The sequence below is a fragment of the Symphodus melops genome, assembly GCF_947650265.1.
Source record: "Symphodus melops genome assembly, chromosome: 7".
Classification (NCBI taxonomy): Eukaryota; Metazoa; Chordata; class Actinopteri; order Labriformes; family Labridae; genus Symphodus; species Symphodus melops.
Genome location: NC_136697.1, coordinates 18801725 through 18817850, shown reverse-complemented (window position 1 = coordinate 18817850; position 16126 = coordinate 18801725). Strand labels below are relative to the sequence as shown.

Genomic DNA, 16126 nt, shown 5'->3' with positions numbered 1-16126 from the left:
ACAAAAAAAAACGAGATACTTCATTTGTTCTCTTTAAGCCTCGGAGTCAGCAAATTAATTTGCGCAGGAGTTTAACATTGTTACCACTGGTATGCTGTTGTTTGTGGCTAAGTGAGCAGTATTCAGCATTCAGGGAAGATTGCTGTTGGCGTGTTGACATCTCATTTCAACCCTACACCCACATCCTTCTTTTTTTTCCCAGTATTTCTTATTTCTCTGTCTGTCTTTCTATCTCGCAGTCCCTCTGCCTCTTACATAAAAGGCACATATCAGCATCACGTTTGCAGACCATCTGAATGCTGAGCAGCTGTGTTGTTAATGCATTTCCACAGAACTTACCTGTGCAAAGGATTCAGTGGGTTTAATAATCTGTTCAGAACTTTAACGGTGCTGCTTGCTGTAGTTGGAGACTTTGAATTTGTCTCTCGAGACACCAGTCTGAGTTTGTATCATTTTTGCTGAGTTTCTCAATAAATGCCTAGTTTTCCAAAAGGAACAGATAAGAAAAGGACAAGAAAAGAAGTACTGTTTGGTACAAGGGACAGCTCATTATTCACAAGGCTTTGACTTGTTGTGGATTGTATTTTGACAGGAATATGTAACAGACAGGCATGGCTGGAAAATGTGTAAGAATTAAATAGATATTGTCAACCAGGCGTTTGATTTGCTTTTCCCTTTTCATAACTAAGGGGCATCAGCTGTCAACTTGAATCAGTTTAATTTACAATTGATTTAAGGTTTTTATGACTTAAAAAATATAAAGCATCTAGAAGAAACACACAGAAACAAAACAACCCTGCAACAAATCCACATAGTAATTGTATTTTGCTGAAAAAATCCCCTTCTAGTATGTTTCATGACATGATAATACTGTACAGTAAAAAGCACCTTTTTCTTTTAGCAGGAAACCATCAAGAACTACAAACACTGAGTGTTACCAAAAAAAGAGATTTGGCGTAGGATGTCACTTGAAGGCCAGTAGTGCAAGTTGTGTAACAGTTTGATGGTGATATAAGTGGGCTGCGGTGTGGACCCAATCCATTTTCATTTTTAATGATCATCCTTGCTATCAATTATTTATCGTTGATCTATAAAATTAACCAAAAAGTGTCTAATAAATTCCCAAAGCCCTGGGTGACATATTTAGGTTTTTCAGTGTTTATTGATTTTGTGAAGCAAGAGCAGTGACCACCTAAGTTTAGCTATTTATCTGTCATCAAGCCCAAGATGAAGTATTCTGAAAAATAAATAGTAAATACTTACTGAGTATTGAGCTTTAGCTAAATTTTCGAAACAGTTACTAAAATAATATTTATCAATCAGTTTTAATTGATCAATCGATCTCACTGGGTCAACAAATCAATTAAAGGGCTGATTATTTCAGTTAAGCAGACAGAGAACAAATACATGGAGTGGAGTCCTAAAAAAAGTTTAGCTCAAGTTATGCACTTGAGGAGTTTGAGGTTATGGTCGACCATTTTTAAACGTCTTTATAAGATACGCATCCCCCTAAGCAGCTAAAATTATGTTTTTAATAATAACGAACAATTGTGAGAGAGGCTGATGCTGTATTGTACTTCAACCATCAACCAGATTCTTAGCTCCTTTCAGTATCATGGATATATGGCAGAGTTTAACTTGTTTTTTTATATTACTTTGTTTTGTCTTAGTTTGCTCTCACCGCCCTCACAGTTGTTTTTTTGGCCCCAGTAGGCATGCTGTAAAAGCCTGAAAACCAACTGTACCTACTGTACTGTACTGTGCCACCTGCTCTGCAACAAACAGACAGCAGGTAGTCACAGTAAGCATAGCTAGTGAACAAAGAGGTGCAGATAAAGGGCCAGATATGTTCCCTTTGGAGTTGGTAGAAACCATACATATAGACAAAAAGAGGTGACTACTGGTCCTAAAAAGGATTTCAAACCAATAAAAAGTTATTTTATTCCTTCTGCTGCAGATGTTAAAAAGTAACTGAGGGCTTTTAGCACCTGTAACATGAGCCCACACCTTACATTAACATGGAAAATGTAAGTTAAAGACCTTCTACTCTAATATTGATGTTTACTTTTTTAATGAGCTGATGTCACGCCACTTACACCAATGGTTCTTACTGGTGGGTCAGTATCCAAAAGTGGATCGCAAAGCTGTTTTCAGTGGGTTGTGGATGTGTGCCTGGAAAAAGAATTGTGTTAAAAAGTCTATGAGGTGCTTTTTCAACAAGTTTCTTCCTGTCGGAGGTCCAACCTGCACTGTTTATTATTAAACAGGTTAGAAAATGTCAGAAATGTAAGTCAAGATTTCTATGTAAGGTGATTGTCGTGGGTCCTAAGCCCAGATTGATTTACACCATAAAATATACAAAGTGGTCAGTGTTCTGTAGCGCACAGATCATCTCGCCTTATTCCAGCCACAGCTGGTTGGTAACTGACGACCTGGTTTCCTGCCACCTATCTGACACATTTTTTCTGGTACATATGCTACTCTCTCTCTCTCTCTCTCTCTCTCTCTCTCTCTCTCTCTCTCTCTCTCCCTCGATCACACACACAAAGAAAGGGACCCACAGTGACTCTCTTGCACACTTGTGGCACAGCACAAGTAAGTCAGACTTAAAAGAAAACACACATGGGTCGTAGAGGCCAGTTGGGAATAAAAACGAGGCCACTGGGCCAGCGCTGGCGGCATTCATTCCATTTAATTTTAATGAATTGCCAGAAGCGAATCTGCTGGGACACCAAGCTCAATTAAAATCCCTAATCTGATCTAGGAGTGTGTAGCAAAAAGGACCACAGCGAGAACAACTTCCCCACAAACCAATTTAATTCAATGGGATTCCTAAAATGGTCAATTAGTCAATTATATCCTGGGGCAGACAGATAGACACAGGTGGATTTGATGCTTTGATTAGCAATAAAATGTCTCCCAAATGACTTGTTTGCGTGCGTGCATGATTGTAATGAGTGGAAAGGCTATGTATCATTTTGTGCTGTCAAACCTGTTGCCCTTATGTTGTTACATTAGTTCTTAATACTCTCTCCTCACATTAAAATCTGATTTTCCACATCTGGGCCTGCACACACGTGTGCGTGTGCGGGCGCGTGCTTATGTGTGTGTAAGTTAAAGACTTTCTACTCATTTCATCATCCTGCATGAAGGATATCCGTTTACCTGTTGCCCAAGTCTGTTTCCCTTTTTCAGTTTGACACTTCCCTAAAATTGATGCTCTTTAGACAGGATGAATAATACAGCTGGGTGGGAGTTTGGAGTGATTCATTAGCCATCTGGCACAAAGACAGACACACAGGAGAAGTGAGAAAAGTCTTTCTCTTGTGAGTCCATCTTTGCTTAGCTGTCTGCATATATCATTTAATGTGGTTGATGAATAGATCAGCAGAAGAGGGGGCTCTGGCAAAAATGTACAAACTTCAACCAAGCAGTCATACTTTTTGCTTTATAGCCTTCTATCAACTTTATTTCTATGGCCAATTCATAACAAATGTTATTTCAAGACACTTTACAAAAGAACAAGTAAAATACCTTACTCAAAGTTATATTATCTACAAAGAACCAACATTAATCCCTCATGAGCACTAGCACATTTAGCAAAGTTACAGTTGCTGACAAGAAAAGTAAACACATTAGTACAGTAAAATACAATAGCTGGATTGTGATTGAATTGAATCTACCCAGAGCTTGCACTGCAGCTCACACAATATGCTAAGCATTTGTGAGCATTAATACTTGTGTGTCTGAATTGGTTTGTACAGTAGTGAACTTGCTAACATGTTGTTTGGCTGTTGGATTTCCCATTTGTTGGGCGTTCTTTCTTTAGCTTCTTTGTGCACGTCAAACAATGGTGATTGAAACTATAGTTATACTGAAAGCACTGGAATCACCAACAATTGAGTATTCAAAATATTCCACCTAGAGAAAGTATGATTCACACTTCATCTTCATCTTCGTCTTCATTCAGGCTTTGCCTTCAAATGACGCACAGCTGACTGGGGCAGCTAGCGCAAAACCAGCAAACTCTCTATCTGTGCTGTAGTTTTGCTACAGTGCTACTACATGCCAACAAGATGCATCACTTAGCAGTATGTCCCAGTGATTGTTTGAAACCTTTACAGATAGTACAGTATAGGTGTACTTGTTGTTAACTAGCTAAAATGATATGTTAACATATGAAATGTTAACTGATATAGCCTGAACATGTATGTTTATAAATCTAAACAAGACATGCTATAAGGGACAATAGGTGAGAGATGTATTGTCCCTTTTTTATTATGTCATTGATAGATTGACAATATTTCTTTGAACCTGTGAAAGTTGTAACTGAGGCTTTGAAATATGTTTAAAACTTTCAGCTGCCTAACACGTGATTTAAATTCATTACAGTATTACTGGAGTTTTAATTGAATTGAAAGTGAATTATGTAACTAGCTAATTTCAAGCTTTGTGTCTTCAAAAACACATTTCTAAATATCTGTGACCTAGTTGAATTTGATGAACTGTGAATTGATGAGCAATAGAGATGAACTGCAAAAGATCTTATCGACAATTTGTTTAGAAAGCCAGGAGTTTAAGGACTGACACAAGGGCCTCAGCTCTAATTTTGCTCTTGAAATTGAACTGAACAAACAATCGTTTACATCCCCAGGTGGGTTTTCTTTGGTAAAAAAAAACTACACTCAGCCATTTATTCTATGACTAATGGTAAATAAATTATTTTTTCATGTAGGCTAATGCCAATTCAACACAACCATATTAATGCTGCCATTAGACGTTTTGTTTTTTTTACAGATTAATTCAAAGGTATTAATTTGTTTGTGCATTATGTTGATGTGGTCTCCACTGCGCATTAAATATGCAGATCTGTGCTTACATGTTGAACAATGTGATACTGCTGATTATTGTAGTTTTTTGTGGTGTTCTTAGTGTAGGTGGAGGTGTGTGGGAGAGGCTGCATTTTGTGCATGTAATGAATTCATCCTCTCCAGAGCCAGATTGGTATAACACTGTGCTGCAGTGTTTCACATAAAGAGCAAATGAGGAAGAGATTAGTTTCTCGCTATGATCGTTAACTCTCTGCTGAAATGTAACAGTGGAGGCACGTGTGTTTTTAGGTGTGTTTTAGTGCGTTTTGACAAAGTGATGTTACTGAGTGAAATGTTTGATTTAACACTTTCTCAGCTGTAATTTCCCTACAAATTCTTAGCACCCTAGTAAATTAGATTTTTAGCAAAACAGAGGATTGCTCACATTATATTAACATTTAATCAACGGTTACAGTCCTCATTGCAGTGTCTGTGGGTTCGATACCGACCACGGCCCTTTGCTGTAAGTCATCCCCCATTCTCTCCTCCCCACAATTCTTGTCACTTTTCAACAGTTCTGTCCAATAAAAGCAAAAATGGCCCAATAGATATCTTAAAAAGTAAAGGAAATGTTTTAAATGTTGATACATTTAGAGGCCATCTGTTTTTTAGAGGAAAGTTGTTGTAATCCACATGCTAGTGCCTTACAAGGCCCTCCCTAAAGATAATGTACATGAACATGATTCAAATTAGAGAAACAAACAAACAAAAAAACTGCCTAAAAGTTGGAAAAGAGGAACAGCTATGTCTATGGCTCAGATTATTCTCCATGTACATCCATGTGGAAGCCTGTAGAAGTGAAGGTCTTGAAACTCGCACCTCAGGTTTACACTCATCTGTCTGACAATAACGTTTTTGAACAGTTCGAGTCTGGTTTCCACCCCCTCCACAGCACAGAGACAGCGCTGGTCAAAATCCCCAATGACCTGCTCTTAGCAGCTGACCCCAGACTTTTAACCATCCTCATTCTCCTTGATCTTAGTGCAGCCTTCGAAACAATCTCTCACAACACACTCCTTAAAAGACTTACCTCCATTGGAATCACTGACACACCCGTGCACACATGCTTTGAGCTAATGGCTAATATCATCCTGCTAACATCCTTACCATGGTAACAATGCTTACATGCTGATGTTTAGCAGTAACTATGTTCGCACTGTTCACCGGTTTGATTGTAAAAATGCTAACATTCGCTAATCATAATATAATATAATAACTACTATAATTTGTATTGAATTGAAAAGTAACTTTTAATTGACAAAGTTAAAATATAATTATTTTGGCATGTGGTTGAAAACTGTAAAGATTGTATAAAAAAAACAACCAGAACCACGACTTGTGTAGAATCCCCTGTGAAGTCATTCAAAAAGTTTTTAAGACTGCTCTTCTCTAACCCAAGTTCCATATTAACCAACAATATTGTATTGTTTCTACGAGTTTAGATACAACTTGTTCCACACAGCTTCTTAAATGGTTAGGTTTCATACTGTAAGCTGGAAAGCTACAAAAATGTTGGTTTGCAGAACTACTGATTATCTACTTGTATTCTTTCTGCGGTAAAACAATTTTTAAACTCAACACTAGAAAATGGTCTTTCTGTGTGTAGGGATGATTCATAAGCTACCACAAGCAGACAGAATATTTGCTTTAATTTTGAGGGAGTCTCCACTGAATTGTTGTGCTCAAAGTGCATCCTTGAAGGAGCTGTGCTGCTGCCTGCCTTTGTTGAGGGTGTTTGGTTTGAAGGCTATTTCTACAGACTCCCACTTCTCTGCTCCTGCTTTCTGTCTCAATGTCTCTCGCTGTGTCAACTCTGCGTCTGACTCACTCGCTCATTTGCTCATTCGCTCAGTCACTCTGTACGTTTACATGCACAGGTAAAACCAAATTACAGCTAACACCCACAGTGAAGTAAAACTGAGTTTGTAGTCTCAAAAGCTACACAAAATAAGAGAAAGGCTGTAACAACATCAGCAAAAGTGCTTTTGTATTACTGCTGGTTTAATTTCATCAGATGATTTCTTGTTAGAAGCATAAATAAGAGTGCTTTCAAATCAAGTTACATACAATCTCAAGTTCAGCAGACTCAGCTTGTGAAAACATTTAGACTGAAGACTCTTACAACATAAGTCCAGCATGTTAATGCACTTCCAAAGGGCACTTGTTTAGCAGGCATAATTTAAGTGTAAATATTTCAATTTCTCCTGCTTCTTTTGTTCACCACGTCAATTTACCTTAAAATGCCACTTACAGTATGCTAGACATATATTAAAGGGTTTTTATGTTCATGATACGCTTGTGCCGAATGTTCATTTTTTTCCCATGTTTGTTGATAGCTCACCCTTCTCTTTCTTTTTCAGCTTGAAGGTCTGCACCCAAATATTTCGAACAAGAGTCAGATTCAGTTGTATATTAAAATATCCACAGTGGCTGAACAGATTTTCTCCAAGCTCCATTCTTAACATCCTATTATTATTGAGCAAATAGCCCTTAATGATATCACTTTGCAATAAGGTGCAAAGAAGTTTTCTTAACGCAGGGAGTCTGAATGAGCCACCAAAAATATCTATTTGCTAACTTTTGAAGATGAAGATCTTACTGTATGTCACATTTAAGAGTAGAAGGATGGAAGGGGGATCAAAAATCCCAAAATGTGTGAGCATAGAGTTGCTCACTAAGTTGTTCTGCACTTGTTCTCAACTTTTAGAAACAGGTCCTGAACATTGCATTACCAACATTCTCACCACTTTGAAAATCATTTTCATGTTTAGCCGCATTAGTGTGTACATGGCATCACTCATTCATACGCTCATTCGGCCTCTCTCCCCTCCCACTGCTTTTCAGGAGAGATTCTGCGTGGGCTTACACTTGAGTTTCTGCCATGTGCTTTCTACCCCCTGTACGCACACACATATCCCCTCCCCCACACTTCCTAACACTGTCCAAAGATTTTAGGAGTTTGTATATTGGTTTGTGTGCTAAACAGGAAGAAATCAGGAACCCTGTTACATTATCACCTTGAAGAAATAGAAGTGGATACTGGCCCTCTGGCCTGTAAAACATTACAGGCCACTAACCATTAGCTTGTTTGTAAAGTGTAGCCAAAAGGAAAAAATGCTGGATGTTCCAGGAGGGTTTTTGTAGCAATAATGTTGAATTTTGATATCATAGCGTTTCCTCATTGCATAAATAACAAAAAGGCTGCTTTGCATCTCAGATGCGATTTCTGGTGCATGTTGGTAAAAGGTTGCCTGTTGGTTGCTCCTGATGCTGTTTTTCAGTGTTTGTGTGTAGGTGGAGGGACATCAATGTGTGCGTGGGCAGATGTGAGTAGAGATGCCTGCCAGGTGTATGTGGCTTTGCATTCTTTGTCTCTCACTACACAAGTCTGGAACACTAAATGGATTCACTGTGCTCCTGCATGTCATCAAATCAGTTTATTATTTGCAATTTTCTTTTGAAATGACTTATCTTTGAAAAACTGTCCTTAAGGTACCTCCTTTTGGTACCTTTACTTTACTTATCTTTTTGGCTAAATATATCAGCCACCACTGACAAAATACATTTCTTCAATGAGAGGAGATTTTCTACAAGATTTAGCTACTAATGGATGTTTTTTTCTGAACATGTCACTGGTTTTTTTATTTCAGATATATTTTTCATTTTCAGGCCATTATACATCAAAACTATTCATTTACCTGTTGAATACAGGTAAACGATACCAAGTCTTTGTGTCATGTGTGTTGTTCTCCAGGATCTTGGCCACTGCTGGTGCCCACATGAACATCCCAGTTGACCTTCGTACCTTAAGGGCGGTGCGAGTGCTGAGACCTCTCAAACTCGTATCTGGAATCCCCAGTGAGTCAGATACTAGCTTCCAGTCCTGTTCTGTGATATTGACGTATAACGCCATAAATGACTAGTGCTATTTTTTTGGGTTTACCAGGACATTTTGTTTTTTGAATCCAATCATTTGAATGTGTATGTTGTTTACAAAATCTGTGTACTCTCTGAAGACGAGTCCCCAAAACACTGAAGTGATACAAAAGCATCAAACAACATGCATAGGCTTAGTTTTGGTTCTTTTTGAAGCTTTAAGCATATGTAATATTGCAATACCAGATTAATGTTACCATCAAGTTGACCCACTATTGTTTTTTTAGCATACACATTCTGCTGTGCCCTGCAAGTCATATGCATCTTTGTTTGATCAGACATGTGAGAAGACATTGGCACCCAATCTCTGCACTTTATTGTAACAAGTGTAGTAACTGCTTAATGTTGTGTTCATTTTAAAGCAGTGAGTTGTAAAAGCAAACATTTTGGCAGAGATTGAGGCTCTGTAACAAGATCTCTTTAATGTTCAATAGTTATCTTGGCTTTACCCAAGGCAAAACCAGCAGACAATAAAAAGGCCACTACAAACACCTTAGTGGATTTCCACTTCATATCGACATAATAAGATGTTTTTTTCTTTACTTTGTGACTTCACTAAGGCCTACAGATTGTGCTGAAGTCCATCATGAAGGCCATGATCCCGCTGCTCCAGATCGGCCTCCTTTTGTTCTTCGCCATCCTCATGTTCGCCATCATTGGCCTGGAGTTCTACAGCGGGAAACTTCATCAAACCTGCTTGCCATCTTATGACATCCTCGGTAAAGTCCACGCACACACACACACACACACACACACACACACACACACACACACACGGCTAACAGTCTTTATTTGTTGTGAAGCAAAGTGGGCAGTCCAGACATCACAAGTGTTATTGTTTTAGATTAATTTGTTTGGTTTTTTTAATGTGTGAAAGAGACACAATAGGAACATTTTGGATTCATTCCTGAGTTAGTGTGAAGGTTTCAGCGCTAAAGGCACGTGACTAAAAACACCTCCGGAAATACTTTATTGCTGTGTTGGTTTATTGGTATATTACAACAGCTTTCAGCCTCTTCTACTGCTTGAGAATATACGGATGTATTTTGGCTTGATTAGCTCGCCATCTGTGGGCACCACCTGTCTTCAGGTCCACCTGTTTTCATCTAACCACCAGGGCCTTGACCTGGTTATTGTCACGTTTTTGTTTTTGTTTTTGTTTCACTATCAGGTATATGTGTAATACTCAATGTTCTCAAAAGCGGCTGCTTTTTTATGAAACACTTGAGGCTTTTAGTAGATTACACTAACACCAAGCTAATAAGTATTATTAGAGATGTTGCTGCTTAATTAGCTAATCACACACCACAGCACTTACTGTCATCCCCAAACAATTTCCACCAACTGAAGACAGCTTGAAAAAAGTACAATAAAAGCAGAATACAGTGATTTTCAAATAATTTCAACCCAATATTTAACGTAAAATAGCTCAGACAACGTATGAAATGTTGAACCTGTTGACCGTTCCAAAAAGTTGGGACATGACCTTGTTTAGCACCCTTCTGCATCACATCTTCTCTTAAGAACATGAGTATGGGAACTAAAGGGGCCAGATCCTGATGAACAAATGAAATGTTTGACCATGCATGCTTGATTTCAGATCAATAGTTCAGGTTCTCACATTTCTAATGGGTTGACAAGCCAGGACAGCAGAAGGCCGGTTTGTTATCTGGACTCTTTTCCTACAGAACCACGCTGCTGTGTTTGGGGCAGAATGTGTTTGGAATAAGTAAGACCTTTCCTTGTAGATGTTGTTTATTTGGCAGCACATGCAAACCCTGTACAAAAGGTTCCGCATTAAGAAAGCTTTCACAAATTTGAATGTAACCCATGACGTGTCCATTAATGCACCCCCATGCAATCAGGGATGCTTGCCAATGTTTCTAATGTTGTTGGCCTTGTCTCTTGAGTTTATTTTTTATGATAATCTGAATCTATGAATGACATTGAACTGTAGACCATAAAATACAACAATTCTTTAAAATGTGACATTGAGAAAAATATCTTGTATCGTTGCACTATTTGCTGGCAGAGTATTTCACTGAGTTGTTAACCCCTTAACACCCTTACTTCAGTTATAATCAGTCTCTCTTGGATGCTCTTATTATACCCACTCATGTCACTAACCTGTTGCTAGTCATCCTGATAAATTCCATCTACTTCTTCTGTATAGGTCATTGTAGTTGTTTTCAACAGCCTAACTGCTAAATGCCAAGAAGCTTCAAGTTTCACACATTCTTGACCAACAACTGCAACAGAGTCCTACTTAAGTACTTGTTCTTAAAACTCAGCTTTGATTATAAATCAGAATATTTTTGCTCTTTTGACAAATAAAAGTCATTACTGTGTCCTGTAAAGCCCTTAGAAACTCTGCACATTCTGCACAGTGCAGCTAAATAACCAGCAAAATATAATCAGTTTATGAATGTACAATATGGTTCTACACAGAAAGCACACTGTGAAAAGTGTCTGTTTAGTTATTAATCCTCAAGCACAAACAGTAAAACAAGAGACGTGATTGACATACTGTGACCAAAAACATAGGGGTAAGACAGTTTGTGGTTTTAAATGGGCAAAATATCATGTGAAAAGGGACACAAATAGAGTTTGAGATGTTTATTGTATTTGTTTGAAAACCAAATGAATTTCAGTGCTTGTACAGATTTTATGAATGAAATTACCTCAGTTTAGGTTGCTTTATTTCCCTTCTGCTCAGATTAAACAATCAATGTCTATTAGTGAGGACCATAACTGTAACCACATGCTTCATTTTTTTGTATAGACAATGAGACTGTGGACTCGTCAGAGTTGGCGTTTGCCTGTGGGGTGAGGAAGTGTCCAGAGAACTATGACTGCAACGACACCTGGATCGGACCCAATGATGGCATCACTCAGTTCGACAACATCTTGTTTGCTGTACTCACCGTTTTCCAGTGTATAACCATGGAGGGATGGACGGCTGTTCTGTACAATGTGAGCTCTGTGAAACGACAAAACGTCACAATCATCGTTATTTGTGTTATAATAAATGATTGTTGTGGATTTCAGACCAACGATGCCTTGGGCTCCACATGGAACTGGATTTACTTCATCCCTCTCATCATTATCGGCTCGTTCTTTGTCTTGAACTTGGTTTTGGGTGTGCTGTCAGGGTGAGTCTGACTCTTAATATGTGTTTGTAACAATAATGTGTCTTTCTGTATATATTGCATCCTGACAACAGTTTGTAACACCTCCTTCTTCAGAGAGTTTGCCAAGGAGAGGGAGCGGGTGGAGAACAGGCGCGCCTTCATGAAGCTTCGCCGGCAGCAACAGGTGGAGCGAGAACTGAACGGCTACAGGGCCTGGATTGACAGGGCAGGTACTAAGCAGCACAACAACTTACATCTACAGACACGGACTTTGGCTCACTTATATAAGATTATACAGAGGTTTTTGTTTAACACATACAAGTGCTGTTTGATTCAGTGATTTTTTACTTATGGGAGAGTTGCTCTTACAACTTAATTTTAATGCTTTTGAATTCATGTGATTGGTTAATTATTGACTTACCTGTTGAATGAAAGCTATCTGACAGGTGTAATAGTGTTAAGATCATGCAGAAATAATCAAAAAGCAATTTAGATTACTATTACAATTGAATTATGGAAATACAAGAATATACAATATAAGCTTATTATATGTGGTTTACATTTTTCACTGACTTTAGCCTTTTTTTGGAAATGGTAAAAAGCAGAAGATGTTATTGATTTGATATGGCTGTGGAAATTGGTATCTCAGTCCAAGATAACGGATAGATTTCTTGCTTGACTCATAGCTATAAGAGAGAGGGACTCACCAAGAGCTAACACTGTCTGCCATTTGTTGGCCCAAAGACAATAATGTCAGCCTTATCTCTGTTAGGTTGGAAAAGATCTTGTTGCATCCAGTCATTGATTTTCTCAATACACTGACAGCGATTATACAGGTCCATGATCTCTTCTGGTGTATGTGATGTGTATGATGTAATATAATGGGAGGCTACTTGTTATTTTGTATGATTTGGCCCTATGGAGTAGAATTTATATAACTACTTGTTGACTTTGTTTCAACAGTACTTTCAAAAGACAAAAAAGGGGTGTGTGTATTCAAACATGTTCGACTATACAGGTTGTATTTGAATGTTGTCCATTGTATTGCTACATGAACATTCAAACATGCAATTAGTTATGTTCTTGACAAATTCAAAACTTGATAGGTGTTTTTCAACTGTTTTGTTTTTTCCTAAATGCATTTTGAGTTATTTTGCAATGAAACTGATTCCTCCCCACTTTTTGACCCAGTGCAGCACTCAATGTTATCCCCCTTTTTTCCCCATGCCTTTAAAGTATGACACATTTCAGCATTTCAGTGCTGTATGGTAAACTTCATTTGACAAATGAGCTCAATGCTCAGTCTGTTTTTTACAGATGATTTTCTAAAGTGATCACTTTGCTGCAGACACTTTCTGAGCTTTTTGGACCTACAGAAGAGTGGCACACACACACACACACACACACACACACACACACACACACACACACACACTGTTCTGTAATGGCAATCTACATCACTTGTCTCCCACGCAATAGAGGGTGAGGAAAAGGTGATACTGACTCACTGACTTTTAAATTTGTGTGCATGTTTATATCTGCACACGAGCTTGTGTGTATGTATGTGTGTGTTTGTAGGTACTGTACTTGTGTATGTGAGAGAGCTGCAGTGCATATTTCTGTGTGCATGGATGTGGGTGAGTGTGGGAAGAGGAAGAGAGAAAAAAGAGCGATAGTGGGATATTGGGCGAGCGTAAGAGAGAATAAGAGCTCTCTCTAACGAAGGTCACACCGGTTGTTCAAAGCACTCGTTTACATCGGCTTGGCCTCAGTTCCTGTGAATGTTTGCAGACATCCTAAAGAATTCAAGCCTTCCATACCTAATATTTGCATGTCGGATGGTTGAAACTGAAAGCAAATTAGTAACCTTCAGTGTTATTGTATTACAGAGGAGGTGATGCTAGCAGAGGAGAATAAAAGCTCAGGGAGGTCGCCATTGGATGGTGAGTTCACACACAATTCAAGTCTACACCTAGTCCCCCGAATAATACATTGATCAGTGATTATCACATAACATATAATATGTGGAAATATGTCTAACCTTGTTCAGGTCATCAGTTTAACCACCTCTGTTCTCTGAGTGATTTTGCAAGCTACAGGTAACCATAGCAACAATACCAATGCTTGATTTAATATTACCAATTCAGTCTCACTTGGAAAAATAAAACCCCTGTTCAGACAAGAACGATGTTACATAAACATGTTTGCAGTTTAACATGTTGGTCTCATGAGTCACTTTTACATAAAAAAAATCACATCATCAATCTGACAAGGATGGATTCACACCGTGTTTTGCCATATAAATAGCACTGAGGTACATTCTTCAGTTAAATAAGCACATTTCTGTGCAGGCCTTGAAATTGGCCTTTTAATGATTCAAATCAGCCTATTTTAAACTGATGGTGTGAATCTTGAGGTACAAGCTTGTATAAACAATGACGAATTTAGGAGTGAAAAGCAGTTTAGTACTTAACAACAGCTTTAGCTCACAACAGTCTTAGCCTCTCTATGCTACACTGATAAAATGCTTTGGTGGTAGCATTGTGAGTCAAATGTGAACGTATGCACTGTGAAAATGTACTTAATTTAAAACAGGCAAAGCATATTCAATTCCATTCAATTTAAACACTGTGGGGGCAATTTAAGACCAATGCTTTAAAAACTAAAGACTACGGAGCCCCAGAAGTTCCAAAAAGTACAAAATAGATAATAGGACTTGTGTAAACAGAGATAAGTGCAAGAAAACAATACTGAGTTAAGTGATGACAGTACAATGTAGAAATGTACAAACATTCAAACAGATGTAAATGGTGTTGAGTGACAGTAAGTAGTTTTTTATCATCAGTCACTTTACCAGAGTCTATGTTTTGAAATAATAATGGATATGCACAATAGTTAAACACAGACTCCATTAAGAAAAAAGACAACACAGTTAAATATCAGCATGAGCAATCAGAGTTGCAATAACAGATGATTGAATAAGACTTAAATCATATCAAAGGCTAAATATCAACACTGTTGACAATATAACTTTTATTCACCGGACCTTCAGTTCACAGGAGTAATAACTTTCTATGCTGTAACTATTTCAATTTACATATAAAGAAATTCATGAATGTTTGAATGGCCTGAACTACATGTGAAAAATTTCAGTGCTAAAGAGAGCGAGTAAGAAGACGGGTGCACGAAGAGGAGCTCCAGGGGACCCAAAGGCTACGGAGACTTCTACTGCCAGTGAGTGAAGATCTTTACAGTTTCTGTCTGCTCAGATTTTAAACCTTTTAAGCAGGCTTTAAAGTAACTCACTTTGTGTGTATCTCACCTTTATTTCACCTCTTCCTCTCCCTCCTGCCTTCTTTCTCTCTGCACTGATTCTACAATTTTCTCTCTCAGGCATGTCTCGATCCAGGATGAACTTCCGCAGTGGCCGGCGTGGCCCCGCTGCCTACCTGCGGCGTAAAGAGCGAATGTTACGCATCTCCATCCGCCGCATGGTGAAGACTGACACTTTCTACCTGATGGTGCTCAGTCTTGTGGCTCTCAACACCATCTGTGTGGCCATTGTCCACCACAACCAGCCCAACTGGCTGACCATCTTCCTCTGTGGGTGTCACTTTTGAATATTTTAAGATTTAGTACTTTGTATTAGTTTGAGTATATTTCAGGTCACATCTGATGAAGTCACAGTTTCTGTGTAGACAGCTGCCTTCTTATTCCTCTTGTTTAATTGGTTTTTCTTTGTTTTCTCATCTCCAGACTATGCAGAGTTTGTTTTCCTGGGGCTGTTTTTGGCTGAGATGTTTTTGAAAATGTATGGTCTGGGTTTTCGGCTCTACTTTCACTCATCTTTTAACTGCTTCGACTGTGGGGTGAGGTCCTTTAACTCTTATTCTGTCTTTATATTACCAACTTAAAACATTTGTGTGTTATATAACACAAGGAAAATGTTAAAATCTTGGTGTAAAATGGTGATTTGATGCAGCAGTAGAGATGGTACCTATGTAAACCTAAATATAGACACTTAGACACATTATGAATAGACGTTCATTTCAACATGTAACTACAAGATACATAAATACTGTTTCCACTTCCATATTACTGTTTCCATATATATATATATATATATATATATATATATATATATATATATATATGGAATAGTAATATTTTTGTCAATGGGACTGATAC

At 38.2% G+C, this 16126-nt stretch overlaps 1 protein-coding gene across 1 annotated transcript in view; it reads left to right on the top strand.

The window, feature by feature from the left end:
- The window catches only part of cacna1eb (calcium channel, voltage-dependent, R type, alpha 1E subunit b), a 61371-nt gene that overhangs the window by 18994 nt on the left and 26251 nt on the right, over positions 1 to 16126 (top strand). The window contains exons 6-14 of the mRNA XM_079347704.1: positions 8626 to 8729; positions 9368 to 9526; positions 11590 to 11780; positions 11856 to 11959; positions 12053 to 12168; positions 13828 to 13881; positions 15092 to 15172; positions 15332 to 15541; positions 15695 to 15807. Coding sequence (XP_079203830.1) covers positions 8626 to 8729; positions 9368 to 9526; positions 11590 to 11780; positions 11856 to 11959; positions 12053 to 12168; positions 13828 to 13881; positions 15092 to 15172; positions 15332 to 15541; positions 15695 to 15807 — 1132 coding nt within the window. The remainder of the gene's footprint in view (positions 1 to 8625; positions 8730 to 9367; positions 9527 to 11589; positions 11781 to 11855; positions 11960 to 12052; positions 12169 to 13827; positions 13882 to 15091; positions 15173 to 15331; positions 15542 to 15694; positions 15808 to 16126) is intronic.